Here is a 21,936-nt window from a genome sequence, read left to right as displayed (position 1 = left end):
TACTAACAGAATCTAGCAAGCATTGGGGTATGGTTGCTTCTCGACTCGCTGCCTTCTGAGCTTGTTTAGCTCAGTTAGTAGAGCGACCGTCCCGATATGATCGGAGGTCGTGAGTTCGAACCTCAATGCAGGCTAGTTGTTTTCTAGCCTACCCTGCTTTGCACTATTGATCAACAGATTTCGATGACCCTGGAACTCTCCCATTTACCAATAAACTTGCAAAAACGTCACACGCGTCTTGTCTTTGTTTCGAACTGGCTTTTAAGTTGGTCAATTGTTTAGGGTTTGTTAAAAGAAAAAAAAACGCAATTCAGCCGCTTGTAAGAGATTATACAGCGACAAATTTAAGATTTCTTTTTTTATATAATATTGAATTAAAGCGGATCCCCAAATAACGAACAACTAAATCAAACACTGAAAAAAATACAATTCAAAATAGGTGTTAGGTGCAGCACAAAAAATCTAAAACTAATGTTGATTTTTAACAGATCGTTGAAACTTGCCAAAGAAGGGGGTTGCAGATATTTTTTCGCCGAGGTGACTTTAACATATTCGGCTAAGATTGGAAGGAGCAAAGGTCATAAAGGAGTTTAAATATTCCGAGTATAGTGACTCTGTCTCCGGTGAAAATATCATGGCTAACATCAAACCTCCACATTTCTCTGCTAAAACAGTGGTGGTAGAACTTTAGATATAAATACCTATAAACGAATATTAATTTATCAATTAATTCTGGGAGAAGCATGACCTTATAATCTCCTAGATTTTCTTTTGTATTCCCATAAAACAACACTTAGAAATTATTCTATCGTGTGTACATTTGTATGCAATTTCACCATATTAAAAGCAGTATAAAATATAAATTGTGCATTTTTTGAAATAAGTTGTTCAATAATACGTTTATGTAATTTGGCCAAAGCCAACTTTTGCGCATACGTTTTCTTATGTAGCAAACCGCTGTTTTAGACTGTACTAATATAAATCGGGTGTTGACTAATATACAAAGCACATAGAACGTTTTAGCGCATGCGGCTACAAGCCATAGCAAATATAGTTCGTATAAAAGTGACACAAAAATGCTTTAATTATGGCCTATATACTGGATATATTAAAGCAGTGTAAGATGAAACAGGTCTTTGCTATACTACATATATATCTGTGATAAATAAGTTTAGAGCAGTTATTCTCAACCTGGGGTCGCAAGGTGAAGGGACCACTGGTTTATAGTAACGAGCGGTAGTAGGACTGTGGAACAACAAGTTTCCTTCCTTGCTGCAACTCTTCGATGGATCTACACCCTAAAACGAAATAAAATTAAAAACAACTTTTGACGAATCTGTACTGTTTTTACAGTATGGCCATGATGTCATAAGTAATGTAGTGCTCTGCCGCTTCGTTGTGGGCCAATTCTTCGGGATTAATTGCGTTTTAAACTCTTAGGTTTCGCCAATAATACAGCTTTATGAGCATTTATCAAATGCATAAAGAATATTTTTAATTTAAAATTTGTTCCTTTAAACTAGGGGTTAATAACATGTTTATTGTAATATAATATTATGTTTGTTGTGTGTTATGTTTCATTTGAACCATGTAAACGACCTCTTTTTGCGAAACGAGCCTAAGTTGGCGTATAGCTCTCGGCACAATTTGCTTAAAAACTATGTTACGTCAACAGAATTAGCACTACTTGCAAAAAACACAATTTAGCACTACTTAGTTCGGTCTACTCACCCATGAGTTGCAGAGCAGCACAGAACTCGCCTCTTAGGATTGTTAGGACCTTTTTCACTCCTTCCTCGCCCTTATATTAAATTAAAATATCAAAAATAGTATTAGAAATTCGGCAAAACTTAAAAGCTTTGTTAAGCAAATGATCTCTAAGCAAACATGAAACTCAACTTCATAGATAAAAGCTGTAGTTAATATAAACGTTTATCTTCGCACAACCAACTTGGTTTGCAAAGGCTTTCATATTGTCGGCATTTGAAATATAATAATTCATGGTATGGTAGTTACTTGGTAATTCATTGGGCTATGGTCTTGTCTTTCCGACTAATAATTTATATTCATAGTTACTCCTTAAATTACGACTAATGAGTGATTGTTCTAAACACGTTAGATACATGATAATTCATCCAACTATTTGTGGTATGACATTTCCAAGACTTTGCGACAGTTTTAGTATCAGAAAGAAATCTCTGAATTGAAATTCAAACTGTATTAAATAACTCAGGATTTAAATTATTCGTTCAACTCACGTCATATGCAAGCCCCCATATGGCAGGTCTTCCGATAAACACAGCTCTTGCGCCTAAAGCTAGAGCCTTTAGTACATCGGTGCCAGTTCGAATCCCGCTATCCATGTAAACCTCACATCGTCCGTTCACCGCCGCCACTACTTCAGCAAGTACATCAATCTAGCAAAAAAGTTAACACAAATTGTGATGTAGGCTAATTGTGAAATTGTGCATAAGATACATGCATTACATCTATTGTCAGGTTATCTCGCTTGCAAAATACTGGTATATGATAGAACAACGTAATTGTAAACATTTTTAAGACTTCACTCTGTTACTTTTTCTTATGTCCCCCTTTTCATACAAAAGGACGCTACCATCTGTGTAGTAGTCTAATAGTCCTCAACAGCAAATGCAGATATTTTATTTAAAGCAATTAATAAGACATATAGAGTCACTACAGAATAATAAATACTTTCATCAAACTAACGCCACAATTAGGAACTGCATCAATCTACAAACACAAAAATATCGGTTTGTAAGTTAGGCAACTGTATATCCGTTTAAACGAACAACGTGGATTATGCAAAATAATGCATGAATTGACCAGGGTAAAAATGGCGGTGGTCTTTATGTAAGTTCCACGTAGAGCTTTTGTGTTCGAAACTCAACTCTTAATTCAACGTAGTTGTCCCTTAAGCCTAAAATTTCAGAAAAAAGGTAGAATTATTTCCACTTACAGCGGCAGGAACTCCATCAAGATGTCGGCCACCGTGGTTTGACACAAGAATCCCATCAACACCATGCTCTACTGCCCTTTTTGCCATCTCACCTACAACAATAGTTAAAAATGTTAATTTAACCAATCGATTCCTCCGTTATGTTAGTTTTGATGCATAAATCTACATGTTTAAGTTTAGTTTTAAAGTCCGGTAAAACGAAATGTTTAATGAACCTACCTGTAAGGATGCCCTTGAGAACAATTGGCAGCTTTGTGATAGTTCTAAACCACCTGATATCCGACCATTGAAAAGAAAGATCCGCAATTGTTCTGGCGAAAGTGGCGATATCGTAGATCTGAGAACTGTATTCACCAGCAAAATTTGCAAATCTAAAGCAACATATCAATTTTTTAGAACCAGAGAAAATATAAGAAAGATGCTTCGTAGGAGCATCGATCTTCTGGTGTTTGGGTGTCGAGGTAAAAGGAAAAGAGACAAAGTTTGTAACGGTGAACAACAAAGTGATGGGTTAAAATGTAGCTTTTGTTCCGGGGTGAATTACACAGTATTTGTGTAAATGACACAACCTTTGTTGGGGTGAAAAACGCAGACACAGGGTACAGACGGCACACCCATTGTTAAGGGTTAAGGGAAAACCTTTTGCTGCTGGAGTTGAAGGACGCAACTATTGTTAAGGGCTAAGGAGAATTTTTTGTTTTGTTTGTTAAAGTACACAGTATTGGATGGATGCGCATGTTTTGTTGGGGTGAAGGACACATCTTTTGTTGGGTGAAGGACCCCAATTTGGCAAATGACATTGCCTTTGTTGCCGTAAAGAACTAAGCAATGGGAATTTGTTAAGGTGAAAATCACAGTTTCGAAAACACAATGTCGCAATTTTTAGGGGGCTCAAAGGTACAGTTATCAGTAGGGCCAATCTTTTTTGACCTAAACATTGATAAATTTTGACCTAATCGGAAAACAGAGATTTTAACAACCATTAGTTGTGTAAATCAATACTGCATTAGTATTTTGGCGTCGTCTGTAATAGTTTTTGGTATTTACAGAATTCGGTTATTTTTCGAGATTATGCAAAACTCTTGAAATTGCTTAGTTGATATTTTTTGCATATTAAAAAGACAAACAACTACTGAAAGGTCAAAGAAAAACAAGACGTTCATTATTTTTAACAGTTATTGAGCAAACAGTTTAGTTGAAATACCAAATAGGAAAAAAGGTGAAAAACCACAGTAGACCCTATACATGCTGCTCAATACAATAGCGAAATCAGATAAACAGCTATCTGAATCAAAAACGAACTAAATTTTATGAAATAATAAACTAAACGACAATTTCAAATAGCTCACTGCCTTTATTGTGAATTTTGGTTTAATTTTACATTTGTGAATCTTGTAAACGAATTTGACTTGAAATAATTTTGACAAATTTTGACCTAATGTGCCAATGTATTTCCTTAGTCGGGGGTGAAAGACGCATTGTTAGGTTGAAGAACACAACTTTTGTTGGTGGTAGTGAACATAGTAATTAAACTTTGCATGAAGGGACACACATCTCTTTCGTGCTGAAAAAACTGAGAAATGGGCTGAAAAAGCATACCGGTACATGTTATTGGGGGGTGAAAATCAAGGCAATGAGGTAAAGAATGACACAATCGGGGGGATCAAAAACACAGGGTGCTTAACGGACAAGACTTTAACGGACGTGAAACGCAACTACTGTTGAGTTGAGTTGGGTTTTGAGGGGTGAATAAAAAAATACAAAAACAGCCCGACGTTGTTCTAATAAAACTTGCTTACTTTAGGTGAGGCGGACAAACCACGTTTTTTTTGCCAAGACCCGGGATTTCAGCAGTTAGAAATATCGCCTTGTAATTATTTTCCTCGGCCCTTTTCACGAGTTCCCGTGTGAGATTTCGATTCTAAAAACGACAATAATGTATTACCTTCGAGCATTAAGTGCATATAGTCTTCTACAATTATTGTTCTGCGATTAACACGTACAAGAAATTAAACGCGTGTACTATGTACTGAAAAGGTGTTTCAAGAAGAACATTGTTTTCAATGAAAATTTAAAAAGCTTTAACACTATCGTAAAAGATAACTGTGCAGTGTTACAAAATTCTCCTTTTGGCTGTTTAATACCTATTATATTTATTGTTTGTTACTAGCATTTCAGAAAGCCAATGATTAAATGCTAATATCATAACTATGAAAACCCAAATGAACCCATAAACAGTGTACACGCTAAAAGTTTGATGTCACTTAGGTTATATGTCTTCTTAAGTTATGACAAAATGAAATCAATTGTAAAGTGCGTAATTTTACAAATTCGATGCCTTTATTGTTGGCATACTTTAAAAGTTATGAATATAAAATGTAAACAAACATTTATGTACTTTTGTAATTAAGCTAACCCCTTCAGTACAAAAAACAGCCTAAATTTAGTTACAAACACTTTACATGCTATTCTGCCATATAGGCCTACACACTTTAAAGGATGTTTTTGTATCTGAGAGTTAAAACATTTTTGTAGTCATAAAACTGTTCATAAATTACCCTGCAAAAATAGAGTTGCATCCATCTCAATGAGCCGCCAGTTTTACTTGCAAGTTCCTCAATACTTGTATTTGCAAAGGAAGCCAACATGAATCCTGTTCCCATTGCTGCAGCGGCTGCATTGTATATAAATTAGAGTATGTCAACTTAGTAGTAATCAGGATAGAACATAATGTAAAGAAGTTTATTAGACATTACCAGGGCGTAACAAAGCTATAGTGTATATACATTTTGCTGTCTAAGAGAATTCTTGATTATATTTTTGTATAACCCTTTCATAAAAGACCATAGTATTTTTAGGTGACAATATGGAACTCTTTATTAATACATAGAAAGATCTGTTTACAAGATAAACCATAAATGAAGAAATCAAATTGAAAAAGTTTTAAAAAAACGACAGCCAAAATGGTGTACGCGATATTACATTTGATGTTACAGAACTTAAACAATATGCCCATATCAGTAAATTGTTTACCTTTAGCGACGGCAAGTTCTCCATCAGGGTGAGCCATCTTGTTCATTGCTGTTGCTGAAATGCAAACTGGAAAAGAAATCTTTGAGCCGAGAACGGACGTAGATATATCAACAGATGAAACATCGTTCAGTACAGTTGGGCGCAAGCGATATCTTAAAGTAACAAATAAGTGAACACAATAAGACCTACGAATCAACAATATTTTAGGCAAAATAATCTAAAATACCATAATATTAAAACTAACTATATAATAAAGCCAAATGCACAGTAATATCCACGGCTGAACAAGATCTAAATCGTCTTAATGACCTAACCCTGTAGGAATAAGTCATGAATTCATCGGAATGAGGCCTAAATAACGCCTGAAACCGTATCGTAGGGTATGGCACGATCGGAAACCATCGGACTGGCATTGGCCATTTTGGTGTCGAAGTTTGGGCGGCCTAGTTTGACCGGCACCGTTGGGCCGCCACTGTTTTGCAACCGGATTGTTTGCCCTTGTTTTGGGGTTAGTTATGGGTTATGGTAGGGGATAAAATTTGGGTTAGCTTAAAATAAAGAGGGTATGTAGTGATGTAAAGGGTATGTAGTGATGTAGGGGTTGGGTTTGAGGTTAGGTAAAGTGTTGTATAGGCCTGAGTTTGACCATTTAGCACTTATTCCTATTTAGACGTTATTACGACAATTATTACAGGTATTAGGCCTACTCTTATTTTGATCTTAACCCGAACTGTGTTTTATCTCGACGTTGGTGCTGTTCCTATTTCGGTCTTATGACTGGTGTCCTTGATTTTCGATTTATAAGTGCGAAAAAGGTGGTCGGTCATTCGTAGGCCACATTTGTGAATTTAGATGTGAGCTGCGAAAAGTAACTTATTAATTCTACACCTAATTTGCTTAAAATTAATGATCAGTATGTAAAACAGCGAAGCTTTATTTAGTCATTTTTGTCGGAACGTCCCTCTACCAACTGAGTTACGCAGACTCAGAGAAACAGCGTGAGTCGAGAAACAACCATGACACCATGCTTGCTGCATACTGTTAGTACAAATAACCCATATTGAAGGGGATCAACAGGTTCAGTAAATAAAAGATACACTCACATGTCTGTAAAACAATTTGGATATTGCCCTTTTAAAGTCGCTTGTTGACCAACGATAACGGCTTATGTATCAAAGCAACCAAACCGGTCGTACAATACGATGCAAGCAAGGCTAGGAAAAAAACTATTAGTCTGCGGTGAGGTTCACACACACGAACAATTTAGTTTACTACGTACATTGTATTACTCCAGGTTATTTTTTAACAATTTTTTGTCCCTCTTTCCTTGTCAGTTCCCTTTCATCCTTTACGTTTGCGCCACTAAATGTAAATGTCATTATAAGAAAATACTAACCGTTGAAACGCTACATTGTTTTCCTGCAATGTTTGTTCTTCGTCCGCACCGGTTCGATAATACGTCCATGCATTCGTTGGAAGCTTCTCACGAGCTATATCTTCAATATCTTTTATACATGTTGGTTCACACATATCATAGGATTAGGATTAACGTACTTCTGTGAAAAAAATGATTCACCATTAAGGCCAAATACCCTAGAAAAAATATAGCGTTTCAATACCTGCATAAAGCGAACTAACAGCAAACCACTCTTATACTACTATTCAGTAAGTATTTAGAAATTTGCAAACAATTTCTTAGAAATGAAACTATAAATACAATTGAATTAAGCACAGTACGAATATTTAATCGGCCAAATATGCGCCTGGTCTCTTCTGAATTGCCCAAAAGCAGAAGGTTAATTAATTTTATGACGTAAGTTGGTGACGAAATCCCTGGATGATTTTTCGTGTTCCCCGAACAATATCCCTAGGTCTGCTCCTGGCATTGCCCGATGACAAAATGATAACCGACACTTATTATACAGCTTTACCAAAACGTCCAAAGAATATGAACTATCCACACACATCTTAGGCTCGGTTTCGTGAAAAAGAAATGAAACAAATTCCAATCCTTTCAATATCAATTAACGTGTGCTCACTTAGATGAAAACTATACTTGTGTAACACATAAATAACCGCATAGCATACCAACGAATTTTGAAGTTGAAATGCACTTCGGCCTTTTTATCTGTTAAACTGTTTTAAGCTCAAATAAATAACCAATGTTTTCTATGACCTCATGTAATAGCAATTGAGAAATTTTACGGCCTTGGCCAAATTATTTAGCTAAAATTTACTAACGTAGATAACTCCAAATGAATGCCACTTCAAACATTCTCAATGGCAGCAAGCAGAGTTGTCAATCACTCTGGCACATTCTTTCCTTTTTGTTCTTTTTTCGTTTTTTTGTTTGTTGAGCAAATGATCAACGTAATGGCCAATTTGACTTAACTAATAGTTTGAGCCTATTATGATAAACCTTGTCTTTTAAAAAGCCCACAGGTTTCATAGGAAATAAGAAATTTTACTGTAAATATTTAAACAGCCTTATACGATTTAGCCTCCTTATAAGTCATGGCGATTTTTTCCTTTTTATAATAAAGCCAATGGGTTTAACCTAATAATTATGATCTAATAGTTCAATCAAATCTGAAAAATATGAACAATAGGTTTAATATCAACATATCCTTAGTAATGTTTAGGTTCGATTTTATTTTGGAACGCCATTTTTTTTTTCATTGCAGTGCCCACCAGTAATTTTCACTTGAGCTCATTTTTAACAAACATTTCGCAAAGAAGAAATGACACTTTTTTCACAGCAAAGCTGAGAAGCACAGAAATGGACACAACGTTTTAATTTACGTAAAGCTAAAAAACGCTCTTCCAAAAAGAATATACTATATTAGGTCGAGCAATGAATTTGGTAGGTTGCGTAAACAATGTAAATTTAGTAATGACTAAACTCTTCGAACCCGAATAAATCATGTTTCATTTTGTGCAAAATATGGATTTAGCCACACCTGTACGAAAACTAATGAAAAAATCCAAAAATCGAATTAAACTTTTGACACCAAATATGTTTTTTAAAGTCATATTGTTTTTTTATCTTACTTTTTATTTTTTTGGGCAAATAGTGAGCCTTAAAACACTTACAGCATTGCGACTTTTTTCAATCCTTCGTTTAGTGTTGCAAGCCAGCCTAACTTACATTATCAGTGCTAACACAGCGCTTTCATCGCATTCTTTTCTTGCATTTGTTCCCAGGTGATGCATCGTTCAAAGGTTTGAAAAGCACGCAGTCTGTGACGTCACAGCGACACACTGTGTTTTCGCGGTTGCGTGTTTTAGTTGTGTGACGGTTGACTCGCAGGAATGCAGGTAACCCTAAAAACTGCCCAAAGTGAAAACTGCCAGCATTTCAGTTTCAATCGTTGAGATATTTAGTGAATAGATACAATATGGTCTTCTTTCGTTTTGGTTCACAAGTTATTATTGCATGAATTTTGTTTGTTTGTTTTTTCGCAGTCAAAGGTGTTTGCTGAGGGTCAGTTACGCATTCATTGTACGAGTGCTCGTTGTTTTGTATGGTGTAATATTTTGTGTTTTGTACATGCATTTACTTTTCTATAATCACGTGAAGTTAATAAGCTAACTAAATAAAAATACATTTCAAATTAAAAAGTGTTAAACAATAAGGGTTCTTGGATCGTTTTAGAAATGCTAACTAAATTCTACACTAGTTGTTTCAGACAGAAATACATTTTTACACATTAGATTGCAAATAAAATATGGATGGACCTGGTTGTTCAAAAGATTTCGAAGATATAGCTCGTGAAAAACTACCTAAGAACGCCTGGGTCTTCTATAAAACTGGAGCGGAGGATAGACAAACGCTGAACGACAACTGCGCTGCCTTCAAACGGTTTGTATTTATTTTAGCGGTTTTAATTTTTTGGTTGAGCTTCACCTATAATTAATGCTACTTTCAGATATCGTTTGCGCCCAACTGTATTAAACGATGTTTCATCTGTTGATATATCTACGTCCGTTCTCGGCTCAAAGATTTCTTTTCCAGTTTGCATTTCAGCAACAGCAATGAACAAGATGGCTCACCCTGATGGGGAACTTGCCGTCGCTAAGGGTAAAATAACGCTTGAGAGTGCGAAAAAGTCTTTAAAACAAATTCACAGTTTGTTGAATTTTGTTGCTCACAGCCGCTGCATCGATGGGAACAGGATTTATGTTGGGAACCTGGTCAACTACAAGTATTGAGGAGATTGCAAGTAACACTGGCGACTCTTTGAGGTGGATGCAACTTTATATTTACAAGGTATTTAAAAATTGTTTTTTACCTAGTTGTTTTGCTAACAATATATGTAAGCTAGAATCGTCTAAACCGCAAGTATGCCAATTAACCAGTAGAATATGCCAATTTAGCTGCTTTTAATCATGATTGTTACAGATATAGTGAATTTATTTTTTTTCTTGAAATCATATTAAACGTCTTTAAACATAAATAAGTCTATACCCCAACCTAATTGTGCTATTGTACAGAAAATGGATAGCTTATTGGTTTGCATTGGATTCTAAATACTTTTTTGCTCTATTTTTGTAGGATAGGGATTTAACCAGACAGCTCGTCAAAAGAGCTGAAGAAAGTGGCTACAAGGCGATATTTCTTACTGTTGGTCACCCGATACTTAGCAAGAAACCCGAATTCCGTCACCAAATTTGCTTTACCATCTCACCTGACGTAAGTGTCAAAAAATACTAGAAATAAACTAAATTATTGTTTTTTAACTCAATCCATATTACATATAACATCAAAACAGATACAGATTGCTCATTGGGTAATACGCACTTGTACATACATAAACAGTATAAACAAAATTTCAAATTAAAACCACAAGTCAAAAATAAAATATATGCTAGCCTAACCTATAGTGTTTCTCACACTGCGGGTCGCGACCAAAAATTCAGTCGGTTTTGGACTTGGAGTGCCGACTGCAATATCACCTGGTTAGATTTATTGAAATTGGTTCTGAACAAGATTTCTCCCAATTTGGAGAAAATATGGTTAACAATAGAAAGACATGGTGCACATTAGCACATTCTAATTGTTTAAAGCTATTTTTTATTTGTGTTTTATTCATTAAAGAATAAAAAAATTGTAAACGAGGATTGAATTGCTTTCTAAAAAAATACCTGGAAGTTGTCCATTTTGTGGTATCGTCTTCTGACGATTAGTTTAATTTGTTTTACTTTAGACTTGCAAACTTTGACCTTCAAGAAGCAACAATTAAAAAGGGTTTTAAAAGCAACGGGAACTCCGCTCTCTTTAGTTATTTCAAAACCTTGGCGGATCTATCGTTAAAATGGTCGGATATAAAATGGTTAAGAAGCATTACAACTATGCCAATCGTACTTAAAGGTATTCTTACCGGTAAGTTATTTGCACTATAACATTTTATATTCAAGCTCATAACTATTGAGTGCAATAAATAAGAAATTCGTAGACGTTATTCACAAACTATAATTTTGATTATAGGCTAGGTCAAAACTTTATACTTGTAAATCCTTGTTTGATGTGTTGTAAAGCAAATTGATATACCACCTATAAACTTGTTAAATCAATAACTTATAAGCACATTAATATGTATTTATTATATGTGTTTAGATAAATAAACATTTAAACATTAATGTTGTATAGTGCAGTGCTCGGCAAACTGTGGACCGCAGCCCAAATGTGGGCCGCAGAGCTATTTTTAGTGGGCCGGCCGCGAGTTACTTTTGAATAGTTTAGTGTCATCATGTAGTTGTGGGCCCCGTGAGAGCCGTATACATTTATTGCGCTGTATTTTACAATTTTATCTGGCTTAGAATTATATTGTCTTAGCGTGATATAGGGCCGCATGCCAAATGTTGCCCTGAGAGTGCCCGTCAAACAATATTTTTTGTCAAACTTAACTATATATAAAGGCAAAATTTTACGCGCTTTGCGCGTATATTTTTTAAGTTTTTATGTATTTTTCCAGGTTTTATACTTAAATCTAATCAGCTCAAAAGCGATTTCCGATGATTTCTTGCGTCGTGTGACTCATAAGAGCGATTTCAGGGCAAGGGGGGGAGGGGGGGGGGCGACTATTTTGGTAAGGGCACTAACATAGACCCCAGGCGAGCGTAGCGAGTCGAAACATTGGGGTGTCCGGGAGTACTGCCCCGGAAAAAAATTTGCGGCCACGCCCTCTAGATTGGCTTAAAATGGTATCAATTTAAGAAAACTTTTAGTACTCGGCTTGAGCCAAGTTTATTATAAAAAAAATGCGCCCCCTCCCCTTGTCCCCCTTAGAAAAGGGCAGGAGGAGCGCTGGACGCTTGCCCCCCCCTCTCCGGCGTCCCTGTTTGCCAACTTAAAATAAATAAACATTTTTTTCGCGAAAGGCGTAATAAAACTGGATTTTAGCTTTTCGTTCGAACAGTTGTAATGTAACTTTAAGACGTCATTATAATGCTTCCAGCTTAAAACAAATATCCTGGATCCGCCACTGTTTTCGTAGTGATTTTACGTAGTGGGCCATCAGTAGCAGTACTTTTTGGGGGGGCTGCGACAAAAAAGTTTGCCGACCACTGTTGTAGTGCTTTGCAAGTTTAGTACAAAACTGTAGGCTATAGTAAGTTTAGTTGTTTACCGGTTTGCTATCAATACTTACGCAACCTACCAAGTCTAGTCTAGTCTATACCAAACAAGCATTGAATCGTTTAATCCGCTAGGATAAATCATAGGCTACTTTTGTAGGTGAGATGGCAGCAAAAGCAGTAGAGCACGGCGTTGATGGAATCCTTGTTTCAAACCACGGAGCACATCATCTTGATGGCGTTCCTGCAACAGTAAGTGAGGGAAAAGTTTAAGTTATAAAGTCGGTTTATATGAGACCCCACGCAAATCAAATCACAGCCTGTTTTGAACGCTTTACAGATTGATGTACTTGGTGAAGTAGTAGCGGCGGTGAACGGACGATGTGAGGTTTACATGGATAGCGGGATTCGAACTGGCACCGATGTACTAAAGGCTCTAGCTTTGGGAGCAAGAGCTGTGTTTATCGGCAGACCTGTCATATGGGGGCTTGCATATGACGTGAGTTGAACGAATAACTCAAATCGCGATTTATTTAAATCAAAAAGTACCTGATTTCGTGCAGCTGTGTAAAATAATCAAAATATTGTACCGGATTACCGTATTTCCTTTAAAAATTCACAGCTAACGTTGCTATAAGAAAATAAGCCTAATCATTAGTTAAAACCTATTTAACGAAAACGTTTACCTAAATTACAAAAGAATAAACAATTATATAGATGCTATAAAAATAGCGAAGTAATAAAAATCTAGCCAATAAGAAATTGAGTCAATGAACCAATTGGCTACTACGTCTCTTAAAACTATATTCACTGATATACTTGGTGACTTTAATCTAAATAGTCTCCTCGGGCTCAATTCAGTCTATATTACATTTAGACAAACAGCTGAAATATGTTTCCAAAATTTTAGGGCGAGGAAGGAGTGAAAAAAGTCCTAACGATTCTCAGAGATGAGTTTCGCACGTCTCTGCAACTGATGGGTGAGCACTGAGCATAGCCGAACAGTTCATGTGACATTAATGCGCTTTGGTATACTCAACACATTCTTAAATACTAACTTTGCAACTGGTTAATAACTTTTGCAACTGGTTAACTTTGCAACTGGTTAAAAACACGTTAAAAATCTAGCCTCAAAATAAAATGTCACTTCAAATATCAATTTTAATAATAAAGTATAGTTAGATAGATTTATTTAACACGAAAAGGGGGTAAAAATAATTTAAGTAGAAACAACTTAAATTTATTTTTACGCTCTACAATAAATCATCACTTCCACATTTGAATTGCGTATCTTTTCGCGCAACAACAAAATACATAAGATTATTTTAATAAGGTCGTTTACCAGTCAACCTGTTAATATCGTTTTTATTCGTTTTATTAGGTTGTAGATCGATCGAAGACTTACAGCAGGGAAGGAATCTTGTTGTCCATCAGTCCTACTATCACCGATCTCTGCTCTGAGCTTCTTATTACCAATATTGAACATTACTCTAACTGTTATGTTTTTTATAGTATTCACACATTGCGTAAACCAAATTTCGGGTATGGCGACAAGCGAACAAAAATCATGGCTGTTATTTACACCGCTAAAAGCACAACATTTTAACCAACATTCTGTATACCATTTATAGTGCTTTAAAGGTTTTTATTATGTAAGCTATAGTTTTACTGTTGTGTATGACGATTCTAACTATTGTTTGTTTGTTTTCTAAAAAATGAAAGCAACTAATAATTACGTTGTTGGCTTTAGAGCAATTAAAACTCGCAGAGTATTAAGCTATGGTAAGTTCAAAAGTAGAAATTTTTTTTTTTACAATTTTTAACTTAGTGTTCTTTATTACGTTTGATCAAACTTGAGTTTCGGACAGTGGTTCAAAAATGAGCACCGCGAACGTGACAAAGTTAAGTTTGTACGTGACTGTTAAGAAATTGCTGTTAGCACTAGAATTACCGCGTTGTGGTCAAAATGTTCGTTTGTGAAATAAATAAGAAATGCAGAATAATTTCGCTTTATTTTTATTATAAATTACTTTTAACTATTGGGTACTGTAGACTTTTAATGGCCGGCCTGCAGGCTAAGTCTCACAAAAGGGGTTGCCACGTTGAAACGCGCAACTTGCCTTATTTAATATTTGCTTCCGTGCGAATTAACTAATATCGCTATATTATAACATGTGTTGTATAAATAAATCACCTGTTTCAAGTCTAAAATTGCCTTATGACTCCCTCTAAAAGAATTAGTTTGCATTAAATAATAAACCAGTATCCCTTGTAAATAATCCGTATATTATAACTAGACAAAATACCCGGCGTTGTCCAGGTTAAACAGGGTATTTACTTGTAACAATAATACGCTGCCTTGCGCAATAGGCGCGAAATATTACATGCATCCGTGTAATGGAACGATTTAGCGCGGTTCAACTTGTATGAAGCCATCACGCTGTTGATCGTTGATCACCATCGCATATACAATTAAAGAAGGATGCGGCCCTTGTGAAAGCAGCAAAAATATTAGGCCCTACATATTGGGATATTTTTTTTTATATGCAACAAAGTATGTAACTAAAAGGCAATTTTTAAAGAAACAAATTTATTTCTTTGTCTTGTGAGATTAAATTACTATTTTCACACAGTTTTGCTATACAATGCAACAAATTTTGTAACCAAAAAGCAATTTTAAAACCACTCACAAACGTAAAACCTTAAAGCAAATACGTAATCCCGGCACCATATTGCGTCCAACGTTAGCAAAATTGACTACTATTAAAACCACCGCATTAAACGGGAAAATCCTAACTCTATACCTAAATTTTGAGCGGTCACAGACATCAAGAAGTTCTTAAACATAAAAGTTGGAAATGTAAAATTTGTTTTGCAAAGGTTTCAGCCTTTTGCAATAAGCGCGATATATTACGTGCATTCGTGTTTCGTGCAATTGCCCCGGTTAAAAATGTTTGAAGCCATCAAGCTGTTGATTGTTGATCGCCATGGCATATTATTGTTTACCATTTCCTTGTAAGTGTAAATAAGCGTGTAATTTAAATTGTAACCGAAAGTAATGTTCGGTATTGTGTATAAAATGGGTCGGGTAAACACTTTCCACAATTAAAGTAGGATGCGGCTTTCGTGAAGCAGCAACATTATTAAGGCGCTGTGTCCATAACAAATTTGTATTCTCCACATCGTTGTCAAGTATAGGTTAAACAAAATGTATGATTTCATCAAGCTGTGACCTCCTAATAACTATTACATATTATGTTGTACTCTACGTCATTTGCTTGAGCCGCGTATTATTGCCGATAATTTAAAAGGGCAATTTACCATGTTACTAAAAGGTAATGTTACGGACAGCGTTATATCCTGCCTAGAGTGATAAATAGTGTGTAAAAATCCATCATGCTGTGGGCTCTTCATCATTGTATATTACGTTGTAACATGTTAAACTGCTAGCCTCGTATTGTAGCCCATGATTATAAAAAAAATCTGGTAATCATCATATAACCAAAAAGTAGTGTTACGGATAGCATAAGACCTTCTGGTGAAGCACGCTACGCTTAAAAGGGTTATGCACATCGTCGCTACTTCTAGATGACTATATTATTGGTTTGGTCTTGTTTTTGGTGATTTGTTATATTCTAGTATTGTGCAATTAGGACTTTTGTGTGTAAAAATGTTTATTTTAATCTCCTTTTAATGCATGGACATTAGTCGTTTCTAAGTTACACAAAAATGGAGACCTAGGTGTCACTTTTACTTGTGTTTCATTATTTGCATAATTATATTTTACTAATTGCTAAATCCTGGATGTAACCCATAATGATGAAAAACGAGTATAGCCTATTTTAGTGAAAATAAAGCAACATGTACCTCCTTGTTTTTGTGAGTTTTGCCAATACTTAACTCTTTGTTCAGGTTTGTTGCCGAATCATTATACAGCTTATTGCTCAAGTACATCAAAAATAGTTTTATTGCAACGCTTTTATTTAGTATTAACAAAACGTCAAAATAAAACTACTGCATAATTATGTTAAATTAGCGTTTAAATTTTCGATAAGTGTAATATATATATTTAAAAAAAATCGTTTTTTTGCTATATTGTTCGTTGACGACGAATGCTATTTATCAGTATTATCAGTATTTACTATATTTGGTGGTTCGAGAGACTATACGTTCGGATAGCAATTATAAAGGTACACTTATCGGTGTTAAAAGCCAAAGAACAAGTAAGGTTACAATGTCACGAATTTCTCAACATAGCTGGTAAATGTGTTTGTTTAATCGTTTAAACCAGGGGTTGGCAACCTACGGCCCGCGGGCCATATCCGGCCCGCCGATGAAATTCATCCGGCCCGCCGCCTCTTCGATAAATTAGAAACGAGTCTATTTCACATACTTTTTGACTATTTTAACTACGTAAGAGCGAAAAATTTTCGAAAAATTATTTTACCATTCTGCGTCCGGTTTGTTTACGTTTTGATGCTTTTTTTTTGATTGCCGTCTTTTGAACTAGATTAGCTCTTTATTACCGTTGCGCCGTGGAAGGTTGCCAAGTGCGTCACGGAAAAACGGAAAACATACTTATTCTAAAATATTGGACATATATTTTTTAACATTTTATTTATTTTTCATTTTCGGCAATGTATGAAAACTTGCAAGAAATTTAAAAGAAATGCCCGTATACAACAAAAAAAAATCGCGCTTGCTTCGCTCGCCATGTCTACTTTGACCCAAAAGGTTAACAAACACTGAGCTATAAATTCCCTGTGAATGTTACCGCGTTCCATCAAAGTAACACGTTTTAAGTGCAAAAACGAAACACGTTTTAAGTGCAAAAACGATCCGAGGCCTGCCTGATTCCCATTTCTAACATGTTAAAACACAATCATTAGTTAAAATTTGTGCGGCCCGCAGAGACCTTTCTGAGTTTGGTTTTGGCCCGCGACTAGAAAAAGGTTGCCGACCGCTGGTTTAAACTTTAGAACAATGTTTAGTAATTCATGTCACTTTTTTCTTTAAAATATGAACCATATAGTTAAACAAGGCATATCGCTGAAAGCGCAAATTTAGTTCAATTGCACATATTTTAACAAACGCACACCACTACAACCACGACTTGTCATCGAGATCCAAAACAACAGTTTTAGCAGAGCAATGTGGAGGTTTGCAGTGAGCCATGATCTTTTCGCCAGATACTGAATCCGTGTATTCTGAATACTTAACTTCCTTTAAAACTTTTGCTCCAGCTTTAGCAAATACTTTTGCCGTGTAAGCCGAAGTCAACTCGGCAAAGAAATATTTGCAACCTTCTTCTTTGGCAAGCTCCCAAGATCTGGCAAGTTAGATTTTCGAAGGTTAATTAACACGAGTTATTGTAATATTGTTTAAAATATCTTGATACCACCTACAACAGTGTCATAAAAGTGAAAAAGTAGTGTTAAAACACCGGGTATATCTTCTAACTATAGTTCGCGTTTTGAACAACGTTGTATAGATCACGTTTTGAACACATTGTATTTTGCACTTGTGTTGAGGTACAAATACTGTTGCATCTGAATAGCTTAGATTGTTACTAGAAAAAAATCAGTGCTGTAATGACTAAGTCAATTACTTGCACTTCAGTCACTGTTTTCAAATGACTTAACTTGAATTAAGTCCCTTGACCAAAAATACTTAACTTGACTTAAGTCGTTTGGACGAATGAATTGACTTTGAACTTCGTTTTGGTCAAATAAGGTAAGTTAAAATTAAGTGTTTTCATTAAATATTTTTGAATCAAATTGGGTTATTTGTCTCGATTTTTGTACTTAAAACAAATTTCATGCTGTATAAAGCGTTTTTGTTATTTTATAATTATTTGCTCATGACTTGAGGAACGTATGACTGGAACTTGACTTGTTATTTTTCAAATGGCTTGACTGGGACTATAGTCATTTCAAAATGAATTGCTTACAACACTGTTAAAAACATATTAAATCCAGTTAAAAAATATCGTAAGACACTACCAACATTTTGTTGTACAATAATGAGTTTAATTTTAATTTGCCTAAAAGTAAGTTAAGATACCTTTGAAACAATATAGTGATTAGTAAGACCTTTACCAACATACTTATGGAGAAGTGCTCGTCCCAGGCCTAATTGAAAGTGGTCTTCAACCACTGACACCAGTTATCCCTTCATAAACTTTTCATCGCCAACGTACGACTGCACTACTTTAGTTGGACCAAATGATATGCACTCAAATACCTAGCAACATTACAGACCGTTTCAAAGCTAAATATTATTGTTTACCTTTAAACAAAAGTGTTAAAATATTTATCTGCAAAAAGCCATGCAGGAAAATCGCTAAAAGCCATGCGGGAAATTCACTTTTTTATGTATTAAGTAAACCTATACATTGGAATGGAATAGAAACCAGACGGACAGGACGTTTACCGAATTGTTTTTGTTGTGGGTAATTTTGGTTTCTAAAACATGATCACTTAGCATAGGTAACGTGTAACAGCAGACCACCTTGATAAAACATTAAAATCGAACAGCCACATGTTGATGAATATGACCAAAATATTTCTTTCTTATTTTGATATTTTTATAGAAGCAAATCGAAACTCCATTAACAAAGAATTAAACCACCATTATAGGATATCTTATGCGCTGGCAATTATTTTTAACATTTTTTAACACAAATTTATAAGGCTTACCCTGTAGACTTGCTCCAGTTGCAAAGGTCGTTTTATCCCATCTCCCATCTTTGACATTCTTCTTCTCGGCGGGTAAGGGCCTGATGCCAAGCGAATTCCAACTATCTTGTTGGTGTTACTTGGATCATACGCGCAGATTGACTGGCAATCAGTTACCTCTGCCTGCAAAAAACAATAGCTTGAAAACGGGTATATTGTTACCCCCCGTTTGCATATGCTGATTGCTCAACAGTGATCTGCGACTCCTGTGTTTTACTGTGAGCGATTGCTATGTCGTGAAAAATCTTAAAACATCACCGTGACGAAGTTTGAACAACCGAAACATAAACGAGTTTACTCTGGATGGCGTAAACTCGACGCGATTATTACAGAGACGTTGCTCCACGGTTTAGGAATCTTAAGAATTAGTGGGTACCGGTACTTGTCTTGTTTGCGTACGCAACATAACAAAGCATAGAAAAGCATAAAACAACGATCTACAGATGGCAAAAGTTTAAATAAGAACCGACCAACAAAAGATGGAGTTTTTTGTCCATATTTTTTGTTGGTTTGTATTCTTTCCTTCACTTTTTCTCACCCTTGTGCACCTATACTTTTACTCATTGCACACCATTCAACTGTTTGGTATTTCTTAACTTTCCTTCTTTTCTGTTAACAATTTTCGCTTTTTTTCCTTGCTTTTGTTTTTGACTTTTGTTTTAAAATGACTTGATTGCAGCACTTGGGGTTTTTTGGGGCTTGTGTCCCAAGGTGACTTACAGTAGTTTGTCGCATTAAGTATATAGTTACCCATATGCCGTCAAAAATATTCAATGCGCCGGTTTCCGCAGTAATTCCTATCGTCACACATAATGGTTCCCACTTCATCGTATGATTTAATATGATGTCCTTCACCTCTTCATAGTCACCAGGAACCAGCTTCCTCCAGTAAAACTCTTTTGTCATGTTTTTAGTTACAAGCATGTCCGACATAATCGCGACCAGTAATGTGAAATACCGGCCTCACAAGCTTATTGTTAACAAAATTTTCTCTACGCTGGATGATCCCTGGTTAATGAAAAGAAACCTACATGCGTCGATGTAATTAGCTTATATATTTATGAGGTAAACGAATTGCATGTCAGTGGTAAAAATGACTAATAATAGTTTAAATTTAAATGGTCATTTCGAGCTTGTAGGATAAGTATGGCGATTATTTCAAACAATTGTTTTGTGATCTACCCGTAATATATTCATTTAAATAACGCATTGTTGTATGAAGTACTGCATTATTGCCTTGCAGCAGTGTTTCTTGACCTTTTTAGCGCTCGTACCCTTTGTGCTTTTATGGAGTTTTATTGTACCTCCTGTCTACGATGACCGACGGAAGTAAATAAAATGTTAATAGTAGGAATTAAACTCAGTGTATTTATAAATTACGTGTTGAATGCATTAAAAACAGTCTTGTTAGTTCAACGATCAGTCAATTTACTAAAGGCTTTTTTCTTATGGCTTTTTGTAAATTACACATTCTTCACAAATATGCCTAAACAGCGCATAATTTCACACTGCATGTCGTACCCCCTGCTTTCGTGCTTCGTACCACTTAAGAACCGTTTAAGGGCCACTAAAGGTTAAGTATCACTAGCTTAAGCTGAATGTTAGCAAAATGACGCACACTGACCAATACAAACAGACTCAATTGTAAATTAATAAGACCGTTCTTGGTGTTCAAAGCGAATGTACTGTTTTTTTTTAATTTTGGAACACTAGAATTACAGTGCGTTGAACATACTTAGAGTTACCGCGATCGTTCAAAATGTCCGTTTGTATAATAAAGAAAAAAATGCATAATAATTTAGATTTATTTTTTATTATATAAGTTTCCTTTACTATTGAGCGACCTAAAGTTTAGTAGGTGTGAGAATAATACGCTGTAGGCTCCATTATAATATCATGTTCTGAAATGTACTTTAGAAGCCGTATCTACGAATTGATGCATTGTCGGCCATCAACTTGCTTTTTAGCTACTAAATTCGATCGTTGTTAAAAATGAAATTTGATAAAGCTTTCTTATAGTTTTGTGAACAACCGTATAGTGAATTCACTAGCAAGCAATCTCCTTCAACAGATCTGCCCTATTTATTTTTTTTCAGTGTGTGACTAAACAGGACTTTTGGAATAAAACGAAATGAATATTAAACCATATTGCAAAGTTTCTGGCTATATATGATAACCTTTTTCACTTTTAAATATATGTTTACCTGTATCTTTCTAAATATATATACATATATATAATATATGTATATGTATACATATTAATCTGAGTCTTTGTTAAATACATGTTAACCTCAGTCTTTACTGTGCGCAAAGTTGAACGTGACAGTAACATAACAATACATATGTATTTCATAGCAGTTTAAAAGGACAACACGGCATGATTGATGCGAAACGTGAAAAGCAAAGTCGTGCGCACATGTTCATAGAGCCTATTTGCACGTTGATAGAATTGTCAATGCACGATGCACATTGCAATGTGCTTTGGCAGTTTTAAAAGGGGAAACACACAATAAGACCTAAAAAAGTTTTAAAAGGGGAAACACACAATAAGACCTAAAAAGCAACAATACCTAATGCAGTAAAAATCTAGGAAACCATAGTATTAAGACCAAT

At 35.4% G+C, this 21,936-nt stretch overlaps 1 protein-coding gene and 1 pseudogene across 2 annotated transcripts; one reads left to right on the top strand and one right to left on the bottom strand.

The window, feature by feature from the left end:
- Nucleotides 1-962: 962 nt before the first annotated feature.
- Nucleotides 963-7,540, bottom strand: LOC146158210 (2-Hydroxyacid oxidase 1-like). The gene is made up of 9 exons (XM_083383826.1): nt 7,407-7,540; nt 6,011-6,162; nt 5,536-5,651; nt 4,777-4,898; nt 3,197-3,348; nt 2,978-3,069; nt 2,259-2,417; nt 1,732-1,801; nt 963-1,298 (listed from the first exon to the last, which is right to left on the bottom strand). The coding sequence occupies exons 1-9, from the start codon at nt 7,538-7,540 to the stop codon at nt 1,222-1,224; spliced, it is 1,074 nt and encodes a 357-aa protein (XP_083239952.1). The 3' UTR covers nt 963-1,221.
- Nucleotides 7,541-9,738: 2,198 nt separating this feature from the next.
- Nucleotides 9,739-14,154, top strand: LOC146158209 (2-Hydroxyacid oxidase 1-like; annotated as a pseudogene). Its single transcript, XR_014494649.1, has 9 exons — nt 9,739-9,872; nt 9,940-10,091; nt 10,165-10,280; nt 10,566-10,703; nt 11,218-11,393; nt 12,747-12,838; nt 12,927-13,085; nt 13,497-13,566; nt 13,968-14,154. The product of XR_014494649.1 is annotated as a 2-Hydroxyacid oxidase 1-like (transcript).
- The last annotated feature ends 7,782 nt before the right edge of the window (nt 14,155-21,936 follow it).

Source organism: Ascidiella aspersa, chromosome 3 (assembly GCF_963924565.1).
Source record: "Ascidiella aspersa chromosome 3, kaAscAspe10.2, whole genome shotgun sequence".
Classification (NCBI taxonomy): domain Eukaryota; kingdom Metazoa; phylum Chordata; class Ascidiacea; order Phlebobranchia; family Ascidiidae; genus Ascidiella; species Ascidiella aspersa.
This window is presented reverse-complemented; position numbering and strand designations above follow the sequence as displayed.